This window comes from Manacus candei, unplaced genomic scaffold (genome assembly GCF_025592945.1).
Source record: "Manacus candei isolate 608988 ecotype Guabito, Panama unplaced genomic scaffold, ASM2559294v1 h1tg000089l, whole genome shotgun sequence".
Taxonomy (NCBI): Eukaryota; Metazoa; Chordata; class Aves; order Passeriformes; family Pipridae; genus Manacus; species Manacus candei.
The window spans coordinates 1831936-1851413 of record NW_026138137.1 but is presented as its reverse complement, the minus strand read 5'-3'; the positions used below and the strand labels follow the sequence as shown (position 1 = coordinate 1851413).

The 19478-nt window shown below is 45.4% G+C and overlaps 1 protein-coding gene across 1 annotated transcript in view; it reads right to left on the bottom strand.

Annotated features, from left to right (window-relative positions):
• The window catches only part of PTPRN2 (protein tyrosine phosphatase receptor type N2), a 643008-nt gene that overhangs the window by 104429 nt on the left and 519101 nt on the right, over nt 1-19478 (bottom strand). Inside the window, exon 13 of the mRNA XM_051812861.1 lies at nt 2674-2886. Within this exon, the coding sequence (XP_051668821.1) occupies nt 2674-2886 (213 nt within the window). The remainder of the gene's footprint in view (nt 1-2673; nt 2887-19478) is intronic.

Below are 19478 nucleotides of genomic sequence, written 5' to 3'. Positions count from 1 at the left end.
ATTTAGGTCAGTCTTGTTTATGTGAAGATATAAACCACTGACATTTTGAGAAGCATGTGAATCGAAGTGATATTTCAGTGTTCTCTCTGAATCACATTGGGCCACCAGACCCTTCTATACCAAACAATTTCTCCCCCTTCAAATTAAAAAAAATAAATCTGAATTGTCACGTCAGCTATAGGCAGCAACACATTGGAGTACCGTGCTTCTAAGCCTAGTGGCAGCAGCCCCTGAAATATTTCCTATTTCTAAAATACACCAAATTAACCAAGTAGCTACTTGGGAAACAGAACAGAACCAAGTAGGTACAGTTTTGAAAGCTATCTGCTTTTTTCCGCCCTCATATTAATACGGGTTACATTACTCCCCTATGAGCATCAGAGAAGATGAGGAAAAAGACAGTGGATGCTTTTCTGAGATCTAATTGATGTTATCCAAAACATGCATCACACCAGATATCCATTACATTTAACACAGCTCAACATAAGGCGATTCTGACAAGGCAAATAGGGCTCAATCCTATTTCTCTTCAAATCCATGTGAATAGTTTATTATATACAGATCCAGGCTCAGTGATTCATTTTGATAAAATGTTACTTAGCAGCATCAAAACTGGCTATACCAGGGCTTCCTACTGCTGCCATTGAAACATATGGCAAAATTCCCATTTACTTCCATGGGAGGAGAGCAAAGCCCTTAGAAACCTTTGTATTTAAGGAAAAACATTTTTCCTCCCACCCATGACTACAGTTCCCCTGAAAAACCAATGGAAATTTAAGAAGTCAGGTGGTTAGGACCGGGCCCAGAGGTCAGGAACAAAGAATATTAATACAGTCTTGCTATTGAAAAACTGAGCAGCATCCTCAAAGCATTGTTGTTGTTGTTTTCAAACAGAAAACGTCACTCTCAGATCTAAATATAAAGATTTAAAAATACATATAAATCTGTGAAAAAAAAATGAACCACATATTTCATTTAGTGTCTGGATTACAGATTCTTATTAAACAAACCACAGCTCATTATAAAATCAATATCAACCACTACACTCCCAGGAGAAATGGCAAAAAAGGTCACTCCAAGAAATTCAAACAATTTTCCTGCTGGAAGGGCACGATTTTAATTACAGATACTATTAATTAGAGCTGTCAGTAGGAAGATTGTCCTGTTAATTATCACAAATTCAGTTTCAAGTGTGGTTTTGGAACCTGGAGGGCTTTTTAAAAAAAATTAAGAATTCTTGTATTCACATTTGACAGAAGAAAAAGACTACCTATTGCTTCTGCGCTTTAAATAAGCCAACAGCAAGTTCCCTATTAAAACCAAACAAAAATATTTATGGCTACAGTCTCATTGGCCAACAAAACTGATAAACTGCTGTTTTGTTCACACTTTATCTCAGAGAACACTCCATTTTTTTCTGCTGGAAATGCTCTTGCTCTATCTTTTTTGAAGGCATTAAATTCAAAGACATAAAGTAATTTAATGTATTTTTTTTAAAGTAAATATTTCATTTAAACTGAAAACCAAAACCATTGCTGAAGATACTAATTGTTAGAAGAACATTCATATTTGTTATTCTGTACTAAATTCATCCTAAACCCTGCCTGTGGAGATATACTTAATACATTATATCTTTAACAGATAGACCCAAACTTTTTGAGGAAATATGAGTTTGTTCCCATATGACTCTCAGCTGCCAGTTTGAATCTACCTCAACCTCCGGGTACAGAAAGGCCAGAATGCCTGATCCTAAGCAGAACAAGAAAGTAAAATAAAACTTGACAGAAAAGTGCCATTAGCGAGGCCCTATGGGTGCACAGAAGACACGAACACTACAGGAACAATGTTTACACATTCTCAGATTCTTTTTCCTGGTCACACTCCAAATATTTTCGGATAGCAGACTAGGACTGTGTGGTATATGACCATAACATACACATCACTACACCAATAGCAAATCAAGAAATAAGGGCCAAAACAAACTTCAGGAAGATACAGAGTGTCTCTCCACCCAATACTTTTGAAACTGAAAGAGAAAGCTTGAAATCTCTGATTTATTTCAGGAAAGCTGAGTGCAGTCCTCCAGTATTACTGGGTACACATCTGCTATCATTGTTCTCCCAGAACCAGTCCTGGTTTACCTCCCCATCTATCAGCATTAGATTTCATTTTATCTGAATAATGGCAGAAGGTGGCAACAGATCGGGTCAAAGGCTCTTCTCATATCAGACCCTGAAGAAGTCGATTACTCAAAAAGAGAGACATCTTCAGATAACCGTGCAATCCATTCCTCATAAATGTTAAAGATTTTTCGTTATTAATAGTGGCAGGGGTGACAGATTATGGATGTTAATGTTATTTTTCTGAGAATTTCAATGGCAAGGGCTTCTTTTTTCTCCTTTTTTCTTTTTTTTTTTTTTTTTCCTTTTAATGTTTCTAATTAGGCACGAATTTACAGCAACTATCAGAATAGCCAAGATTAATACCCAGCAGTAAAAAGCTACTACAGCGGATCCGCGGGACTATGAATGGAGCGGCGGGCGGGGGACAGGGGGCAGAACCAGAAACAAATCCACCTCCGCGACTCCCAACACGAGAAGGACACCCCCCCCCCCCCGGGGCTCTGCCGAGCACCGGGGGCGCAGGGCCGGAGGAGGAGAGCTCGGTCCTTACCTGGTAAGCAGCGGGCGCGTCGGAGCCGGCGTCAGCCCCCAGGGCCGAGAGTTTCTCCTTCAGGCGGTGGTGTGCGCGGTGGCGGAGGCAGTAGGCGACCCCCGACGCCGCCAGGACCCCGGCGATGCAGGCGAGGGAGAGGAGGGTGAGGAGGAGGAATTTGGCGGACTCTGCCTCTTCCCCGCGCTGCGCCAGCGGCGGGACGTTGCTTTTCTGCAGGGGAGGAGAGAAGAGGCAGCGCCTGAGTTGCGCGGTAGCGGAGCAGCGCGGAGGGGGGACCCCCGTCGCGGGGGGGGGGACACCCGGCAGCGCTAACTTTCGTCCGAGGAGGGAGGCAAACGGAAGGGCAGGGACAGGACCGCTGCCATGCCCCGCTCCTTCCCCTCCCCTCCGCCGGCTCCAAGAGCCGGAGGTGCTGGTTGCGCGCAAGCACCGCTGCGCGCCCCGCGGCTGCGCGCCTCCCCCCGCACCGCACCGAGGGCCGAGGGATGTGAGGGGCGCAGAGAGGGAAAATCCGGTATTGTTGTGTTTTTTTTTTTTTTTCCTTAGCGAAAAATAAAACACAAAACGACAGGGGGAAAAAAAGAGAGAGGGAAAAGTAGGTGGCGATCCTCCCTTTTGTCTGTTGTAGAGAGAAACGGCTAAAAAGAAAGCCCGTAAGTTCCAAACTCCTCCAGATTACTATTATTTTTGCAGCATGGGAGAGAATCCTTCTAGTGCATTTCACTTGTCTCCATGTGCTAAAAAGTTGTACAATAATTTCCCCTCATTAGCTTCATTATAAGCTATATTAGCAACAATTAAAAACGCAACATGAAAATGAAAAGACCAGGCGCGCAAATTGCAGCAAGACTCATTTGGCCTGCATTCCCCCTTTCACAATTACCAGGGAAATGAATTGAAAAGCACGCCCCTGCCTCAGTCCTGGTTGCTACAAGATGAGAACAATTAGCAAACTCCTTTCCACCACCTAATTTCGCGTGGTAACAAAATGGATTTTTCCCCATGAATGCCTAGCCGGCCTATTCATTATCTCTCCTCTATTAGTAATTTTCTGCTCCGTATTCAGCTAGCCAGCTCTTAATTTCCTCCTGTCTTGCAGTGTACACAGTGGCTCTTATGTCAGGCCCGGTCCATTTTTATCTTGTAATCATAAAGGCCACCAAAGCAATTATCGCTGGTCTTGACTGTAAAAGCTTGTCATTAATTAGCCTCCTTGCCTTCAGTGCTGCGGATTAGCCGGGGCTGAGGATGAGTTAATGGAAATGCAGGTCCAGTCAGACTCCCGGGTTTTCTTGCCTGGATGCGCCGCGCGGAGGAGGAGGAGGAGTAGGATGGCCGGGTCCGTGCGCCCCGGTGGGGCGGCGGGGGGCGGGCGCGGGTGTCTCCGCGGCCACCGGCCCATGTGCCGCCCGCCGCCGCCTCCGCGCCCGCGCAGCCACCGCCGCGCCCGCTGCCTCCCCTCCCCTGCACGGCAGCCGGCCCCTCCTCCAAATCCCAACAGCCAGCAGGAGGAGGGGGCTGCACCCCCCACCCCCAGCTCTAGAGCCGCCTCCCCGCGACCCTTCCCCCGCGGCCCCAGCCGGGCACCTGCCCCGGCTGCGCCGGGGGGAGCGCGGCCTCGTCCTGCACCGCCCCCGCACTGGGCGGGGGAAGGGGGGCTCACCAAGGAGACCTGCGAGGGGCAGCACCGACGGCAGCCGCCGTGATCTCGCTGCTCCCGCCGCCTCGGCCCCGGGGAGGGGGTAAAGGGCTGCTGCGCTCTGCCATTAGCATCTCCCTGAAAGGCCCCGTCCCCTCGGGGCCAGGGGTCGCAATCTGCATCTCAATAGGTGGCTCCCGCCGGAGGGCCGGCGCCCCCTCCCCGAGCGCTGCGCCCTGGGACGTTAATCCGCCTCGCCGCGGTGTTTTGGCCTCCCATCAGCCAGGCAGGGACATCCCCTTTATCCTCCGGGCTCCCCCGCAAGCCGACCTCTGCTCATCGGGCGGCTCGGGCCGCCTCGGACCCCAGATGAGCGCAGAGGCACCCTCGGGAAGGAGGAGGCTGGCGGGCACTGCTCCTGAGCCTCTGCCTTCTCAACCACTGTTTAAACGATTTTCCTTCTCCGGATGCCGTGTGACAGAACCGCACAAGCACCTGGGGAAAGGGATATGCGAGAGAAACGACGACAATTATGGGAGCAAAGTGCTGTCAAATGGCCCGAGTAAGCGCGGGAAACAGAAAGAGCCTGCCGCCCCTTCTCCCTCTGAAGTTACACTGATTTTAGATGTTGCTTTTTACTTCGCCAGAGCCGGGACTGCCGTCCCCGGGGCTGGCTGCCTGTGACAAAAGAAGTGCTCGCCGAGCCTCCCAGCACGTCCCTAGCACTCGGGAGTCTGAAACACGGGGAAGAGTTAGAAACCTTCCGTAGGGCTTTCCGCATTGCTTACACCTCGGTAAGCGCTTGCCCTGGGGGAGTTAGTGTAGCCGTGTCCCTGGTGACGGGTTTCGGGAAGGCGAGGGCTTGCAAAACCTCTACACGTCTAAAGGGAGAGGCATCCACGCCTGCCCTGACCCTCTGTGCCCTGGAAGGGGATGGAGGTCCCGCGGACGGAGGGTAGGGAAGAAGGGGCACGGCAGTTTCCCACCGCTCCCCCCATGCCCAGCGGCGCCCGCCACGCCGGAGCAGCTAAAAGGGAAGGGAGAAAGGCTCTGCCGCGGGGCCGCCGGCCCTTCTCCCGCTCCTTGCTCCGTCCCGCCTCACGGCGAACACCTCGGGAGCCGCTGCCGTCGGGGCATGGAAGATTCCGCTCTCCCCTCCCTGCCTCTCAGGGCGGCGGGAGGCTGGTGCTTCGGGCCACCGCGGGCAGCCCCCACGCCGCCCCTGGGAGACACCGCGGCCCCGGCGGCTGATGCCCCTTCGGCTGAGCCGCCCCACAGGGAGCGCCGGGTGAAGCCGACGGCAAAGTCCCATCGCCCGGCTGCGGCTCCAGCTCCGAGCCGCGCACCGGAGGCGTCACCGGGCCCCGGGCTGGGGATACCCGGAGCCTCAGAGGGCGGTGGGGCCCGGTCCTCCCCGGCGCATCCCATACGGAGACTTTCAGGAAACAGCCCCCACTGCCCTCAACGCAGTTGGAGAAACCCGCTGCCCTTTCATCCTGCTGGATGTCTGACCAAACACCACATTATGAAATGGGTAAAAATTAATCCGACGTGTTAGTTACCAGCTCCTTCCTTCCTTCCTCCTCCTACCCCCCCATCTCCGCCCCGTTCCCTCTAGCCAGGAGCACAGATTTCCCCACCTCACCTAACCCCCTGATTCTTTCCTGCAATAAGGCCCCAGACTGAAACGGAGCCCAGGGTTAATTAGAAGCGTCCTGTCAGCCTTGACTTGAAATTGAAAGAAAAGTGTTTAAATATTTATGAATTTGACATTTACAGTCGGATGTCTTTTAAAGCAGAACACCTCTCCCTGTGCTGGTTGGGGCTGCCATGGTGCGTGTGCCATGGTGCGTGTGCCTGGGGTGGAAGGGGAACAATAGCTGTTGCATAACAAGAAAAACAAATTACCTCCCCACCCAAGGCTTAACAAATAAATAGACCACATAAATTACACGCAATTAAATATTAAACTCAGCTACATGCAACTACGCATTTTTTAAACTTAATATAACAGAATATATTGACATTCCTCTGAATGATTTTCTCCTTCGAAAATTATGGAGTATCATAGGGTTCCAGGGAAGAAAAAGCAACTAATTACTAAATGAATGGCTTAGAAAGTGACTCTGAATGAAGAAGCTTTGAAGGTGTTCACCCAGCCTTTACTTGCTTTGAAACAGCCCGACCTTAGCTTAAATACTAGAAGGCAAAGAACAACATTGCACCTAACACACTCGACAGTGTTTACTTGAATACACTGCTTCTGTGAGGGTCTGTGGGTTTTTTAAGAGGGAAGAAAAAATGCCTAGGGTCTGATCTCATGTAGGCTTTCCCGGTCCCTCGACAGAACACATTTTATATACACCCAAAAGTGAGTCATTAACTAGAGCAGCCATAACACCGGAGTCACAAATCACTGCTCTAATCAAAGAGCAGCATCCCGTTCCACGGTGTCATCCCATGATGCAGCAGAACAGTCGACATTTCAAACGAATTTCAGGCAAATGTCAGTAAATATTTAATGTACGCTTTCATGTAAATAAGTTCTCACACCTCTGTTAGAAGTGTGGGAGGAAGTCTTTGTAAGAGCAGAGAGGAGCTCCCCATGCAGTGATGTGGAAGCTCACCTTTCAGATGCCTCAGCAGAATTACACTTCATTATTTACTTTAGGACACAGGGCATGATTCTGATCCTTGCAAAACTCTGACTGAAGTTGAGGTTTTGTTTTGCTTCATAAATTTAAAAAGATATTCCTGAATTAAAACTCAGTTTGTCAGCTACTGCTCCTCATCACTCTTTACAGTTTACAAAGGAAAAATCACTACAGTTCATTTTAAAACAACTCGACATTATAATTTTTTGCAATTTTTGCATGCTCTGATTTTTACATTTATATTACACAGTTTTTCTTCTGAGCAATAATAAAAAAATGCAGATTTCTTAGTAAACACGGGAAAAAAGAGGAACTTCAGAATACGATTTGTTTCAAAATATTAGAACGTTAAGAAACTCAAGAGGTGCTATTTTTAATTTGGAATTCACTATAGAATCTAATAAATGAGAGAAGTGAGGCGGAAATAATCATGTATTAATTCTGTGCATTACAAAATCTTTTCAGAAGCTATTATCAGAGCAAGAGGCATTGTGGTTTGGATTCAGGGTGGGAGAAATCCTTTGTGCAACTGAAAGCTATTGTTCCTCTGTGCAGATGAAATTGTACTTGCAAATATGCCATTCAAGGAGGCAAAAAAGTACCTAGGCAGAAGAAAAGAATTCTACAAGAAAATCTTAATTTATTCTTAAAAATAAACTTCACTAAAATAAGTTTTAGTTCATTGTTTGTTTGTTTGTTTTCTAAAGAAGATCCTGTGTTAATAGTCACGGCCACTGACATTAAAACAAAACATAAAGTATATGCATATTAATTCCTTAATATAGAAAGCATGATGAAAGGGATGTGTGTGGGTGTGTGGGGAGATAGATATATATATATATCTATATATATGTGTTTATATATATATATATACACACATCAGTGTATGTCTGCTCATTTATATAAATCTAAACTTAAATTCACTTCTAGTAATTTCCCTCTTACAGAGGTTATCTGAGACATAGGTTGAGATATATTCTGATGATTAACTTTTGATAGGTTACTAGAAAACCAGAGAAACACTTCACATCAGGAGGAGCCTGGCTACCCTAACCTGTCCAGAGGAAAACTACAGAGAAGATTTCTTACCTTTGATAAAGTAAGAAAGCAAACAGAAGGGAAAGTGGAGTCTCCCTCAGTTTTGGTTCCTCTGTCTCCTCCCCTACCTTGTGCTCCCAGTCAGGTTAGGCTGGGGCAGCAGGGCCTGGGGATGTTCACCTTTCATGCATAGAACATTCCTCGTGTTCAGCACTGTACTCCCAAGCTCTTTGGTCCAGGCTACTTCTTGGTGTTTTAAGGTACTATCTTTAGAGTTAGTAAGAGATTTCTGGGGCTGCTCTTCTCTGCCTCCCTCTTTGCACACCCTCCTTCTCTCCACGGAAAGCTCGCCTGGTGCCAGGATCACTTTCAGCAAATGTCAGTTCATCACCTGAAATGAGGTCAATTTAATGCTTTTACTCGGGAGGATGAAATCGGATGGGAAGGTACTTTCTGATTCTTTTAGGGATCGGAAAGATTAGACAAATCGACAAACACAAAAGGCAGATGGATTTCTGGGAACTGCAGCTTATTCAAATCACTGAGAAAGGTCACTGCAAGAGCCACAGATCTATTCATCTGTAGGGGTACAATGATCTTTCCGCAACCTTCAACATCACAAAGCACTCTGGAGCGTCTCTATACCTTTTAGTAGGATTAATACCATGAACAATGACTGAATACAATCAAGAATTCAGTGAGTTCAAAGATCCCTTGATCAATGGTAGATATTTTCTTCTGGCTTCCTAAAGGCAAACAGAAGTGAAGTTTCTGGTTAGAGTTACATGAAATTATAGCTATTATCCTGAATCCCTCTACAAGGTGATGCTGAAATGCCAAAATGTCCAAGTGCCCCGAAGAAGTTTGTGGCATGGAAGGAGTAAGGTTGTGAAAGAGGAAATTCAATGAGCTTCAAGATTTTCCTGAGGATCTGGGCATTTTTTTAAGTCAGCGGTTAGTTAAAGCACAAAAGTTAAAGCACAAAATTAGCACAAAAGCCTACAGCATCACTGAGACACTGTAGGAATAATACACGACTCAGGAAACCGGACAGCCACATCCATGCTTGTGGAGGAGGTAGGTGAGCCGGAGATGGAGGAGCGCGGCCCATCCTGCCCGAAGCCGCACAGTGCACTCTGGGGTGGCAGCAAGAAGAGCAGGGTGCGGAGACACCATGGTGAAGAAACTTCAATTCCCGTCTCTAAGGACTCGGGAGGAGTTAGGGGAGAGCAGCAGAGTGGGAGCACCAGGAAGCAGGTTTCCTCCGCAGCCCAGGCTTTGTTAGCCAGAGTGAAAACGAGAAACAGAGGGACTCGGCAGGTCTAAGTCACAGTGTCAGAGCCCGAGCCAAGAGGACCGTCAGCGACAGCCGAGCTTAATCAAATATCTTCGGCAAGCAAGAGAAACACGAGCCGCAGCGCCAGCGCTGATCTAATGCTGATGCTGAAGGCACATAATTTAGGGATTAGATAAGGCGCCCTTGCAGTCGAGTGCCAGCAAGCGAGCCGGCTCGCGGTAACGCTGGCGAGCGCCGGCGGACCCGCCAGCGGAGCAGCCGCCCCGTCTCGCAGGGAGCCGGGCCGGGCTTCGGGGCCGTCCCCGCCCGGGGATTGGACTCCGCGGCCGCCTGCGCGCCCCCGCCGCGGGGGCTGGTACTCGGGGACCCGAGCCAGGAGCGGCCCGAGGGGTGCGGGCCGGGCCCGTCCTCGCCCCGCCGGGCCCGCTGCCCCTTCCGCCCCGCGCCTGTTCGACGGACCCGCGTCCAGGAGCATCCCCGGGGCTCCTCTCGGCCGGAGGCTCCCGGGGCTTTGGCGACCGTGTGGAGGCGAACTGGCCCCCGCTCTCGCCACCCGCGCCGCTCCGCGGAGACCCGGCCCAGCCCCGACCGACGGGGCACGGCGGCAGCGGCTGCCCCCACACCGCCCGCCCCCACACCCCTCGCCGTGCACAGGGCGCTCCCGAGCCCCGGCCCCGAGAGACGCGGGCGCTCCCCCCTCCCCGTCCCCCGCCGCCTGTACCTGCTGCCTGCGTGCCGGGACGGGCCCCTCTCTGGGAGGGCTCGGCGCACCTCGGCGGGCTCCAGCAATCCTCCGCTGCCAAAACTTCCCCCTCTCCCCCCCTCCCCTCCTCAGCGCAGACAAAGGCGGTGGCCGGCACAGCCGCCCCTCGCAGCCCGCAGCCGCCTCCCGGCGCGGTGCGGCGGGGGCAGCGGGCGGCCCCGGGCGGCCCGGCGGTCCCCGCGGGGCGCGGGCGGAGGATGCCGGCGCGCCCCGCCGCTGCCCTCCTTATATCGGGCCGCTCGCAGCCCCTGCCGGCTGCCGCACATGGCCCATCCACCGGTTGCTATAGCGATGCCTCCCCTCCACATGTTGCTGGCAGCAATTGGCTAAGGAGGTCTGGGCTGTGCAGAAACCCTTCGCCGGAGTGCGGCGATGAATGGACACGGGCTGTGTCACTCATTTGGAAAAGCTGTTTGGGGTTTCTGTTATGGATGTGCGGGGTTTTTTTTTCCTTTGGTTGATGTTTTTTTACGAGCACCCTCCCCCACCTTTTTCATTTTCCTTTTTTTTTTTTTTTTGGTGTCTCTCTTGCAAGATGGAAGTGGAGGGTAGAACAATGATGGAAAGCCAAAAATAAAATCAAACAAGGACAGCAAGGAAAACCTACACATCATTTGCATGACAATACGGCAGAGAAGCCTGTAACGCTTCTTCCTGAAAAGACTTCCCTCTGTTAAAAAATATCCTCATACTGCCAAGCAAAGGAGATCCAAACTTTCTTCCCTCCCGTCCTCGTTCTCCAAATGACACACGAAATTAGGAAGGAGGAGAGTGTGCTGCGACCAGCCCTGGGACAGTGGCGAAGTCCTTTTTAATACATCGCGGGCACTGCTGAGAGCCGGTGCGGGCGAGTGGGGCCGTGCTGTGCCCGGCGCTGCACACCCCTAACTCCCAGTTGTAGCCGCGTTTCCGCACAGGTGCCCGGGGCAGCACAGACCCTTAAAACGAAACGTACCCCGCAGTCTTCCCTGTCTTCCCCAAATTCCCGCATGCCGCCGTCAAAAACCCTGTGGAGCTCTACCGGAGCACCTGTCCACGGAGTGCCCCGGCCGCGGGAGCGGGACAAGAGCGAGCAGGGAGTGGCAGAGGGGCTGCCGGGTGCGGGTAACAGGTCCCTTCAGATCCCCTCTCGGACGAAGCGCCCTCCCGCTTCCCTCTTCCCATTGTTTCCCGTTGCCACTGCGCTTGGGGATGGCAGGCCTCTGTCCGTGGAGACGGGCAGTCCTTTCCTTTTCCTTTTCCCCTTCCCTATTTCCTTTCCCTTCCCTTTCTCCTCCCCAGCCGGCCCCCCCACCACGCCGCTGCGGCCGCTGTGCCCCGGCCTCCCCCGGCGGGTCCCCCCGGACAGAGCTGTCCTGAGCCGGGGGAGCTGCACACACACACACACACACACACACACCCTGCCTCCGAAGGTACCCCCCAGCCCCTCCCGCCCGTTCCCCAGCTGCGGTGCGGCCCCGGTGGCGGCAAGGACGGTGCGGAGGGGGCGGTGTGCGGGAGTGGGATGGGATGGGATGGGATGGGATGGGATGGGATGGGATGGGATGGGATGGGATGCGATGGGATGGGATGCGATGGGACAGGATGCGACGGGATGGGATAGACAGGGCGGTCCGCCCCCTCCCAACACTCCCGCTGCCCCGGCAGCCGTCGGGGGCACCGCCACTGCCTCCTGCCCGGCCCCGGCCGGCTTTGCCTCCCGGCGGGAGTGGGTGGCTCGGGCTCGCCGCGGCTGTCCCAGAGACACTGCAGCAACGCAGTGTAACAATTCCGTGTTCCCCTTTTGCCAGGACAGTATTCATCCTCCAGTGCTCCTCGGCAGCCGCCACCTGGGTAAGGTACATGCTCCTTTTCGGGGAGCCAAGGAAGGTCAAGGGCCGCCTGAGTCCCCAGAACAACCCCCCACCCCGCCCCAGAGGGATACTTCACTTAAACCTGTAGGACAGCACCGAAATATCATCGCCATTCCCTGCACAGGGTCGTTCTTCCATGTTCAGAAAGCGCAGAGTGGTTGTGCCATGGGCTCACCCCCACTAACCTCACACTCGCACCCAGCCTTCCCATCCCAGGGCGAGGAAGATGCTCTTCACATCACCACCTTTTATGACAAGAAGGTTTCCAGGCAGAAGAGGTACTCCTCACTCTCCTACCTCCTGACTGGCTTCCGCTCATGGAAAATCCTTCACGTTCCCACAGATTAGCACAAACTTGGCTTCTCCAAACATTTCATCAGCCACGTTTGTAGTGCACGGTATCAGCATACTATTTGTCAGTCTGTCAGAGGGTACCCCTCTTCCTCCGAAATCCTCCTGCCCCCATAAGAGCCACAGCATACATAATTCGCTCACTAACCTGTATTACTTAAGTTGAAAGATAAATGAACCCGCCAAGAGATTTCATTAAAAGGACACGTGTGTTTGCATATTGATCCTTCTAATGAACTGTCTGAAGCTGATAAATACTTCCATTAGCTTTTTAGTTTGTATTTCTTATTTACAAATATATTCATTGCCATTTCCCGGGCAAATATTGCATCTTTTCAGAGCTGTCAGGTGCTCAATGGGTTGAACTGGCCAAGTGTCAAAAGACAGCAAAATACTAGTTAAAATATGTATTTTTTAACAGTGAGATTTTGAGAAATTTGCAGTGAAATTTAAAATACTTTTAATTTTCAAGTAATTTTAATTACTTTTATCATGTGCTAAATGTGACCTTTGTAGCTATGGCAAATATCTGTCAGGGTTATGTAACAGGGAGAAAATATTTAAACAGAGATTGTTTAATGTGCTATTCATTAAAGATGTTGGAGGTGTTGCCTGATAGAAGAAATAATTTTCAATAGTTTACTAATTTTAAATATAGAAACTGTTTTTAAAGTACTCATAGCACTTTTGCTCACAGTTCTTATTTGTGAATTGACTTACTGATACTTGATAAATTTTTATATGATTTAATTAATTTAAAAACGGTAAAACAAACCCCCCAGCATTTCATTATAGAATTTCTAGAAAGTTTCATGTCTTTTTCTTGGAAAAGAGTTGACATTGAAAGAATAAATGACTTTGAGACAGTTTCTTTGGGTTTGGCGCATCTAAAAATACCGGTATTTTGAAGATCTGCATTAACATTCATCCAAATTCAAGAGCTGTATTTGAACTATGCCTAAACTCAAAATATTCTAAATCTTGCAATTTCAATGAGAATGATGCTGAAACATATTTTCAGTTTGCACAGAACAAAACTCTTGCCTGAAAACCAGCAATGTTTGTCAGGTCTCCCTAAAAGTCTGATTTTCATGACTAGGTGCTGAAACCACACTGACCTTTTTGCCTTGATTTCTGACTACAGATCTGTCTGCACTTCTAAGTTGGGCCACTTCTTTCTGCAAATGCATGTACAGTGTATGAAATAAATTTTAATTCTTTTAAAGCATGTATGATAGAGTAAAACATCATTTAATTTTATTTGTTTTTTTGTTTAAAAGTTATATCTAACATCCTTTGGAGGTTTGCTCCTTAAATACGTATGCAAATACATTGTAGAGGATTTTCCAGACTTTCTGTCCACGTGGATCTTAAAATCAAAGTGGAATTTCCTTCTCTCCTATGAAAAAACTGTCTTTTCTAAATATTAACTTCCTATTCCACATTTTTTGAAATTGCCTTAACTGTAGGAATACATGTAGAAAGAGGCAGAATCCCCATGTCTTGAAAACATCACAGCTTTCTTATAAATAAAACCAACACCTAGGACTATAATGTGAAGTAGACTTTCCAAGATTTTAACCACTAGACTTCACTGAGTTTTATGTCTTATCTTCTCATGCACATCTCTAAAGATCAACACTAGACACATTCTACTTCCAAGTAAATTTTAGAGCTCTTAGCTTTATTAAGAAAATTATTTCATTCTGGCTAAGATTTGAATCTAATTAATCTGTCTTGCAGTTTAAAAATGATAACTAAATTCAAGCTGCATACTATTCTTCAGAGACAGCTTAAAATATTAATTAAGTAAAGAGTGCATTTTCCATTTATTTTAATTACATTAATACAGTTTCAATAAATAAAATAGTTCTATGCTTCATCAAATCAAACAAACTCAGATGCAAATTTTTCTATTGATTAGTTCTCTGTTCACATTGGCCTGTTTTTACTGTTTATTTTTAAATAGGAAAGAGATGCAGAAATGTTTGGGGTTCCCATTAGTGAAATAGGGTCCAATGGTCTGAAAAGGTCAGTTCAACCTTCTAGGAGGCTGATGTAACCCTGTAAGAGTGGCACTCTGATAATGTATTGCTTATAAAGGTAATCAGTGAGATAAAACTGGATGCATTTATAGACATTTTTAAACAAATGAAGGTTTTACTTTATTACATTTTTCCAAGTAAGTTCAAAAAAATCCTATTAGATCTCTCTGATCCACTTGCCTGTGATGCTTACTGATCCACAGACAAAATATTATAAGATAAGTGGATGAATTGCATTTTTAATATTCAATTTAATTAAAGCTGACATGTTCTAGATTTGCAGGTGCACCTCTTTCTTGAGATAAAGCACAGGACAAGACAGTGGCAGTTATGTCAAAAAATAAAAAGCGTCATTCTACCTAATTCAGTAATAACTCTATCATTCAAATATTTGAGCAGCAGCATCAGTGGAAGGAAAACTAAATATTGAAGACAAAGTTTCAAAATACCACAGGAGCCATGGCAGGTGTTTTGAAGGATGTCTTTTATACAGAACATGTGGAGTCTCTTTGTAACATAGGGCCCAATCCTGCCCACTGCATTCTAAGTAATTAAATATAAATCAACAGAACTAATCAGAATAGCAACTGCAACACAGTAGTAAATATTTTCAGGGTCAGGCTTTATGTAAATTGGTATTTCACAATAAAATATTTGCAATATCGAAACTTTAATTCCACTGTGCTTAGGTTTATATTCACAGAATATAGATAAAAATATTAATTTAAGTTTTAACATGACACTACTAGTGTTATGAAAACCTGATTAAGGAGCCTCTATAAAAATGGTAACTCTAAACCTGTTTAATGGTAAAACATTATGAGAAATGCGTGATCTTGTTATAGCAGAATAGGGCTATCATCGAAATGCTGGACTTCTTTTATGCATCAATACTGCCAAGAATTCAGAGACCTGTTAGGTATCAGTTTTCTCTACTGTAACATCAGCAGATTAGTCTGTTAAAGTGCTATTTTAATATTGCAATCGGTTGTTTGTTTCTTCTTTCCTGAGATGAAAACAAACTAGTATAGTTTACATACAAAAAGGTATTTACAGAATAGCAGCCAGTACTGCAAATCTGTAGGAGATCTGAAATCAAGATGTGTTTTTCCTGCCTTTGACACAGATATTGCTCTTTCTATCTTATCTTCTAATACTGGTAGCCTCAGGACAAACATGGATTACGTTAGAAAATTGTCCTTCATTATATTGATTGAAATTCACTTCCAACCTACTTCAATCTGATGTTAGAACATTTTTATTAGCTTTAAATTGTTTTCATTATAAATTTAAAATAATAAAATGCTTTTATAAATAGTTTAAAGTTCTGAAGCAGATGGTTTGCAAAGTTCGTTTGTGCTTCTACAGTCCAACTGAGTTTCCTTTTGCACCAACCTTCCATTTCTGACTGCAGAAAAAGACCATCTCTGTGGAATATACAGTAATGCCTTCTATGAAAACATATGGAGACAGCACTTAAACTGTTACACAAATTCTTAAGAAAAGTCAGAATTGTAGAGCACTGTCTGACCAACTGAAGTTTGTGTACTAGTAGCACTCTACTTTATTTAAGATTTCTAGTTGCTGCTACCATTGCTTTAGTGTCCCTGATAAGGGTCTTGCTTTTATGTTGTGGCACACAGAAACAGTGGAAGTCTGAGCAGCATTAGCAAAATCACCAGTAATACTGGTCCTGGAGCTGGGCCTTTAACAGATAATTTGATAAAGACGGCAGACACACAGAAAATTCTTCTTGTACTTTCACTGTATCTAATAAAGACACCACTCCCACTCCCACCCCAATTCCCTGTTTTAGAAATCAATTTACCAGGGTTTTCCTCTTTTTCTCCTCCTACTGAAGGAATGACAAAATGTCCCTTCGTTGGAAGCAGGCCCTTGGCCAGTACAGCAAGTGGGCACTATGTAAGTGGCATTTGTAATATAACTAGAATCCTGAAAGTATTAATACTTACCAAAAAGAAAAGGAAGACTCTGACACTTATAGGAAGGAGGATAGAGACTAGATAACTTTCAGAAAGTCCCTTTCTTCTCTGAGTCATACAAGCATTTGAGAACATTGAAAAATTTTGCTTTTTCTGGCTATAGAAACAGGAGGGTGACTGCATTGGTTTATGCAACCACAAGCAGCAAAACCTGGATAAATAATCATGTATGCTAAAAGGAATGCATCACACATTCATTTTAAAAATACATGCTTTAAATTCATATCTTCAGATTATATATGAAATCAGAAAGGTTGTTGAAAAAACACTTATCCTGTGTTTTCCATGTAATGAGTCACATACACACACACCCAGGACATTTTTCCAATTATGTTCAAAACAGAGTTCCATAGGTTTAAAATTCCATTTAAACCAGTACGGCTTCAGAGTCACTGCTGTACTGACGCAGATATGTCAATTTACAGTAAAGGTAGGTGTGGTCCCTAAACTCTCACCTGTACTCAGACACTTGGTGCTTGATGCAATTATCACTGAAGTCTCATTTTTTTTAAATGGAAGAAGAAGAGCAGTGGTGTTGATTTATCTGAACAGAAGTTTTCACCTTTAACAGTGGTCTTACAAGTGACACTGAGAACTGCATCCGCATGCCAATCACTGTAATCTCATAACTTTGTCAGAGTTTTGGAAGGGCAAAGAGTGGAGGGGTCATGCCAGAGCTTGATAAAACATGCACTGACAAGCCTCTCATGCAAAGTTAATTGCAGAAGGAAAGTCAAAGCTTCTGAAAAGATCTTCTGTTTATCACATTTTTTTTTGTGATTTGCTCAGTCTTTTAAAAGAAAGACCTTACTGCCTCTTCCCTCCTTTTAATCACTCTGTGTATGGCAACTTTGTACAAAAAGTTTTCCAATAAATCTCCAAGATTTCTCTTAAATCAATATCAAATTTTAAATTGTCAGTAACACTAATGATGCAGGCCTTTCAAACACAGATCTCAGAAAAAATGTAGGGCTTTACCATCCAAAACTACATATAGAATTTAGTTTTCCACAATGAATTAAATAGTCTCCAACATAGCTGCTGCTAAGTTTTGTGTGTTATGTTTCCTTGTGAATTCAAGAAAATTAATGAGAAATAGTACTTATGGAAAAACTTCCTTTGGAAGTCCTTCCAACCTCCCTCTGGTCCTGGACTCAGAGCTCCTGAAGACACCGTGGAGATCTCAGGATGGATTTTTAATGTACCCAGGGAAGAGCTACAGGTTTAGTACCTGGATCAATTGTTTTGTGCATGAAAGTGTAACTCTCCCACAAGAACCTCAGAGGCCAGGAAATGTGTGCCACGATCAAAGCTTATATCCTTTCCTACTGCCTAGCCCCGCTTGTAGGAAAAAAGCACACCAGGGCCTGACTTCACAGGTAAAAGGAAAGTATGCCTGAAAGTATTGCATTGTTTTAAAACATATATGTACAGGAAGTTTTTAGAGTTATAACTATGATTAATGGAAACATTCTGCCGCTCAGCTCTTTGAGGAAGTTGAGAAGATGCTGTTGAGAAAGGGATGTGTGAAGGCATTCTTTAACGTCTTCATTTTTTCTATGTCATTGTCTTCAACTCGCTATTTTTAATAGTTTTGTTTCTTTAGCTAAGTAAAGCTTTGGGATTGGTTATCATGTCTTCTGCTTCACTAAGCCAAACATTTGACCTGGCGCTCCTGGGGACTACTTTGTTGTAACCCCACTATGTTCCCTGATGCCTGTGTCTTTCATCCTGCTTCCTTGCTTCCAAAACTCCAAGTCAAGCCCATGAATGCAGAAAGTCCTTTAGGACCCCAATTAAGGGTTTAAGTGAGGTGCAATCAGTCCCTTGGTCTCCTACTGGCCTGAAACGGCTCAGTACAAATATAATTTCTTTTCTTTTACGTTCAACATTTTAGTTACTCTACTGTTGATCACAATTAAAAATCAACTGAAAAAATATCATTCCTTTAGAAAAGTTACCATAGAAACAACACCAGAGAATTCCCTTTAAAAATGTCAAGATTTCCCTCACATTTAAATACAGACTCCCAGGCATTACTCATGCACCATTAAAAATTGCAACACATCCAGTGAGTCATTAGTATAAAAATATATCTATAAACATACACTCTTTTAGGATAAAGATGTTTTTGTCTCAATAAATGTATATCATGACACGACCAACTTTTGATTTTATCTTGTTCTCCCTTAGATCCCTAGAGAAAACTTGAACACTGTCACCTCCTGTTCAAACACCTGATTGAGGAAGGAGAAAACAAAAATGAAGAGTGACAAAACACACAGAATGTGAGAAATGCCAGGAAAAGCTACTCAGAAAGGAAGAATAACTTTGAAAACATATTTACATGGTAGGAGACAAGATGAATGGAAAGAAAAATGTATGAAATGAGACACAATGCAGATATTCTCCACACAGAGAGAATTTTAATGTTATATCTTAAAGTAAGAAAATTTTAAATTGAGAAATTTCCTAATATAAACTAATCAAGGCTATGGTACTCTGCTATATCAGTTAATTTTCATTTCTTTGTACCAATTTGTAGCATAACATTAATCTCATGTACTATTCTACTCCATCCTCCTTCTGTGGCATAGGTAGAAAACTCTGACAGATTTTGGCAGAGTAGAAAAAGGTCCTTCTGCATTAGACACTTTGATCATATGGGAGTAGAAGAAAATATGCTGGAGTCAAAGTGGAAGGTTCTCTGCAAGTAATAATAATGTAAATTTAAAGAAAATTCAGAACTGGTCACAAAGAAAGCTGATAAATAGTTTATTCATAAACTCTTGCATATTTAGAGGAGATAATAATATAAAGGCATTGTGCCTTCCCTTTGCATTACTGGCTGTGCTGTAGATAAACAAGCATGGCTGAATGGAACCAGATTAATGATAATAATGACAGTTTTCTCATTTTCTTTGTAGTAGAGCCAAACTGAAAATGAGGAAAAACAACAAAATTGAATTTTTTTTTTGTTCTTCAGGCTTTTATAAAAATGTTTCATTTCTTTCATTCTCTTAATGCAGGGAATGTTAGAAATTTGCCTCTGAATTTTTAGTGGTAGAAGTAATCCTATTTTTGCTTAGTCCTATTTCCTCATTTTTTTACTTTTTTTCCCCATTTTTCTCTCCCTTATTCAGAGAGAGAAAAAAAAAC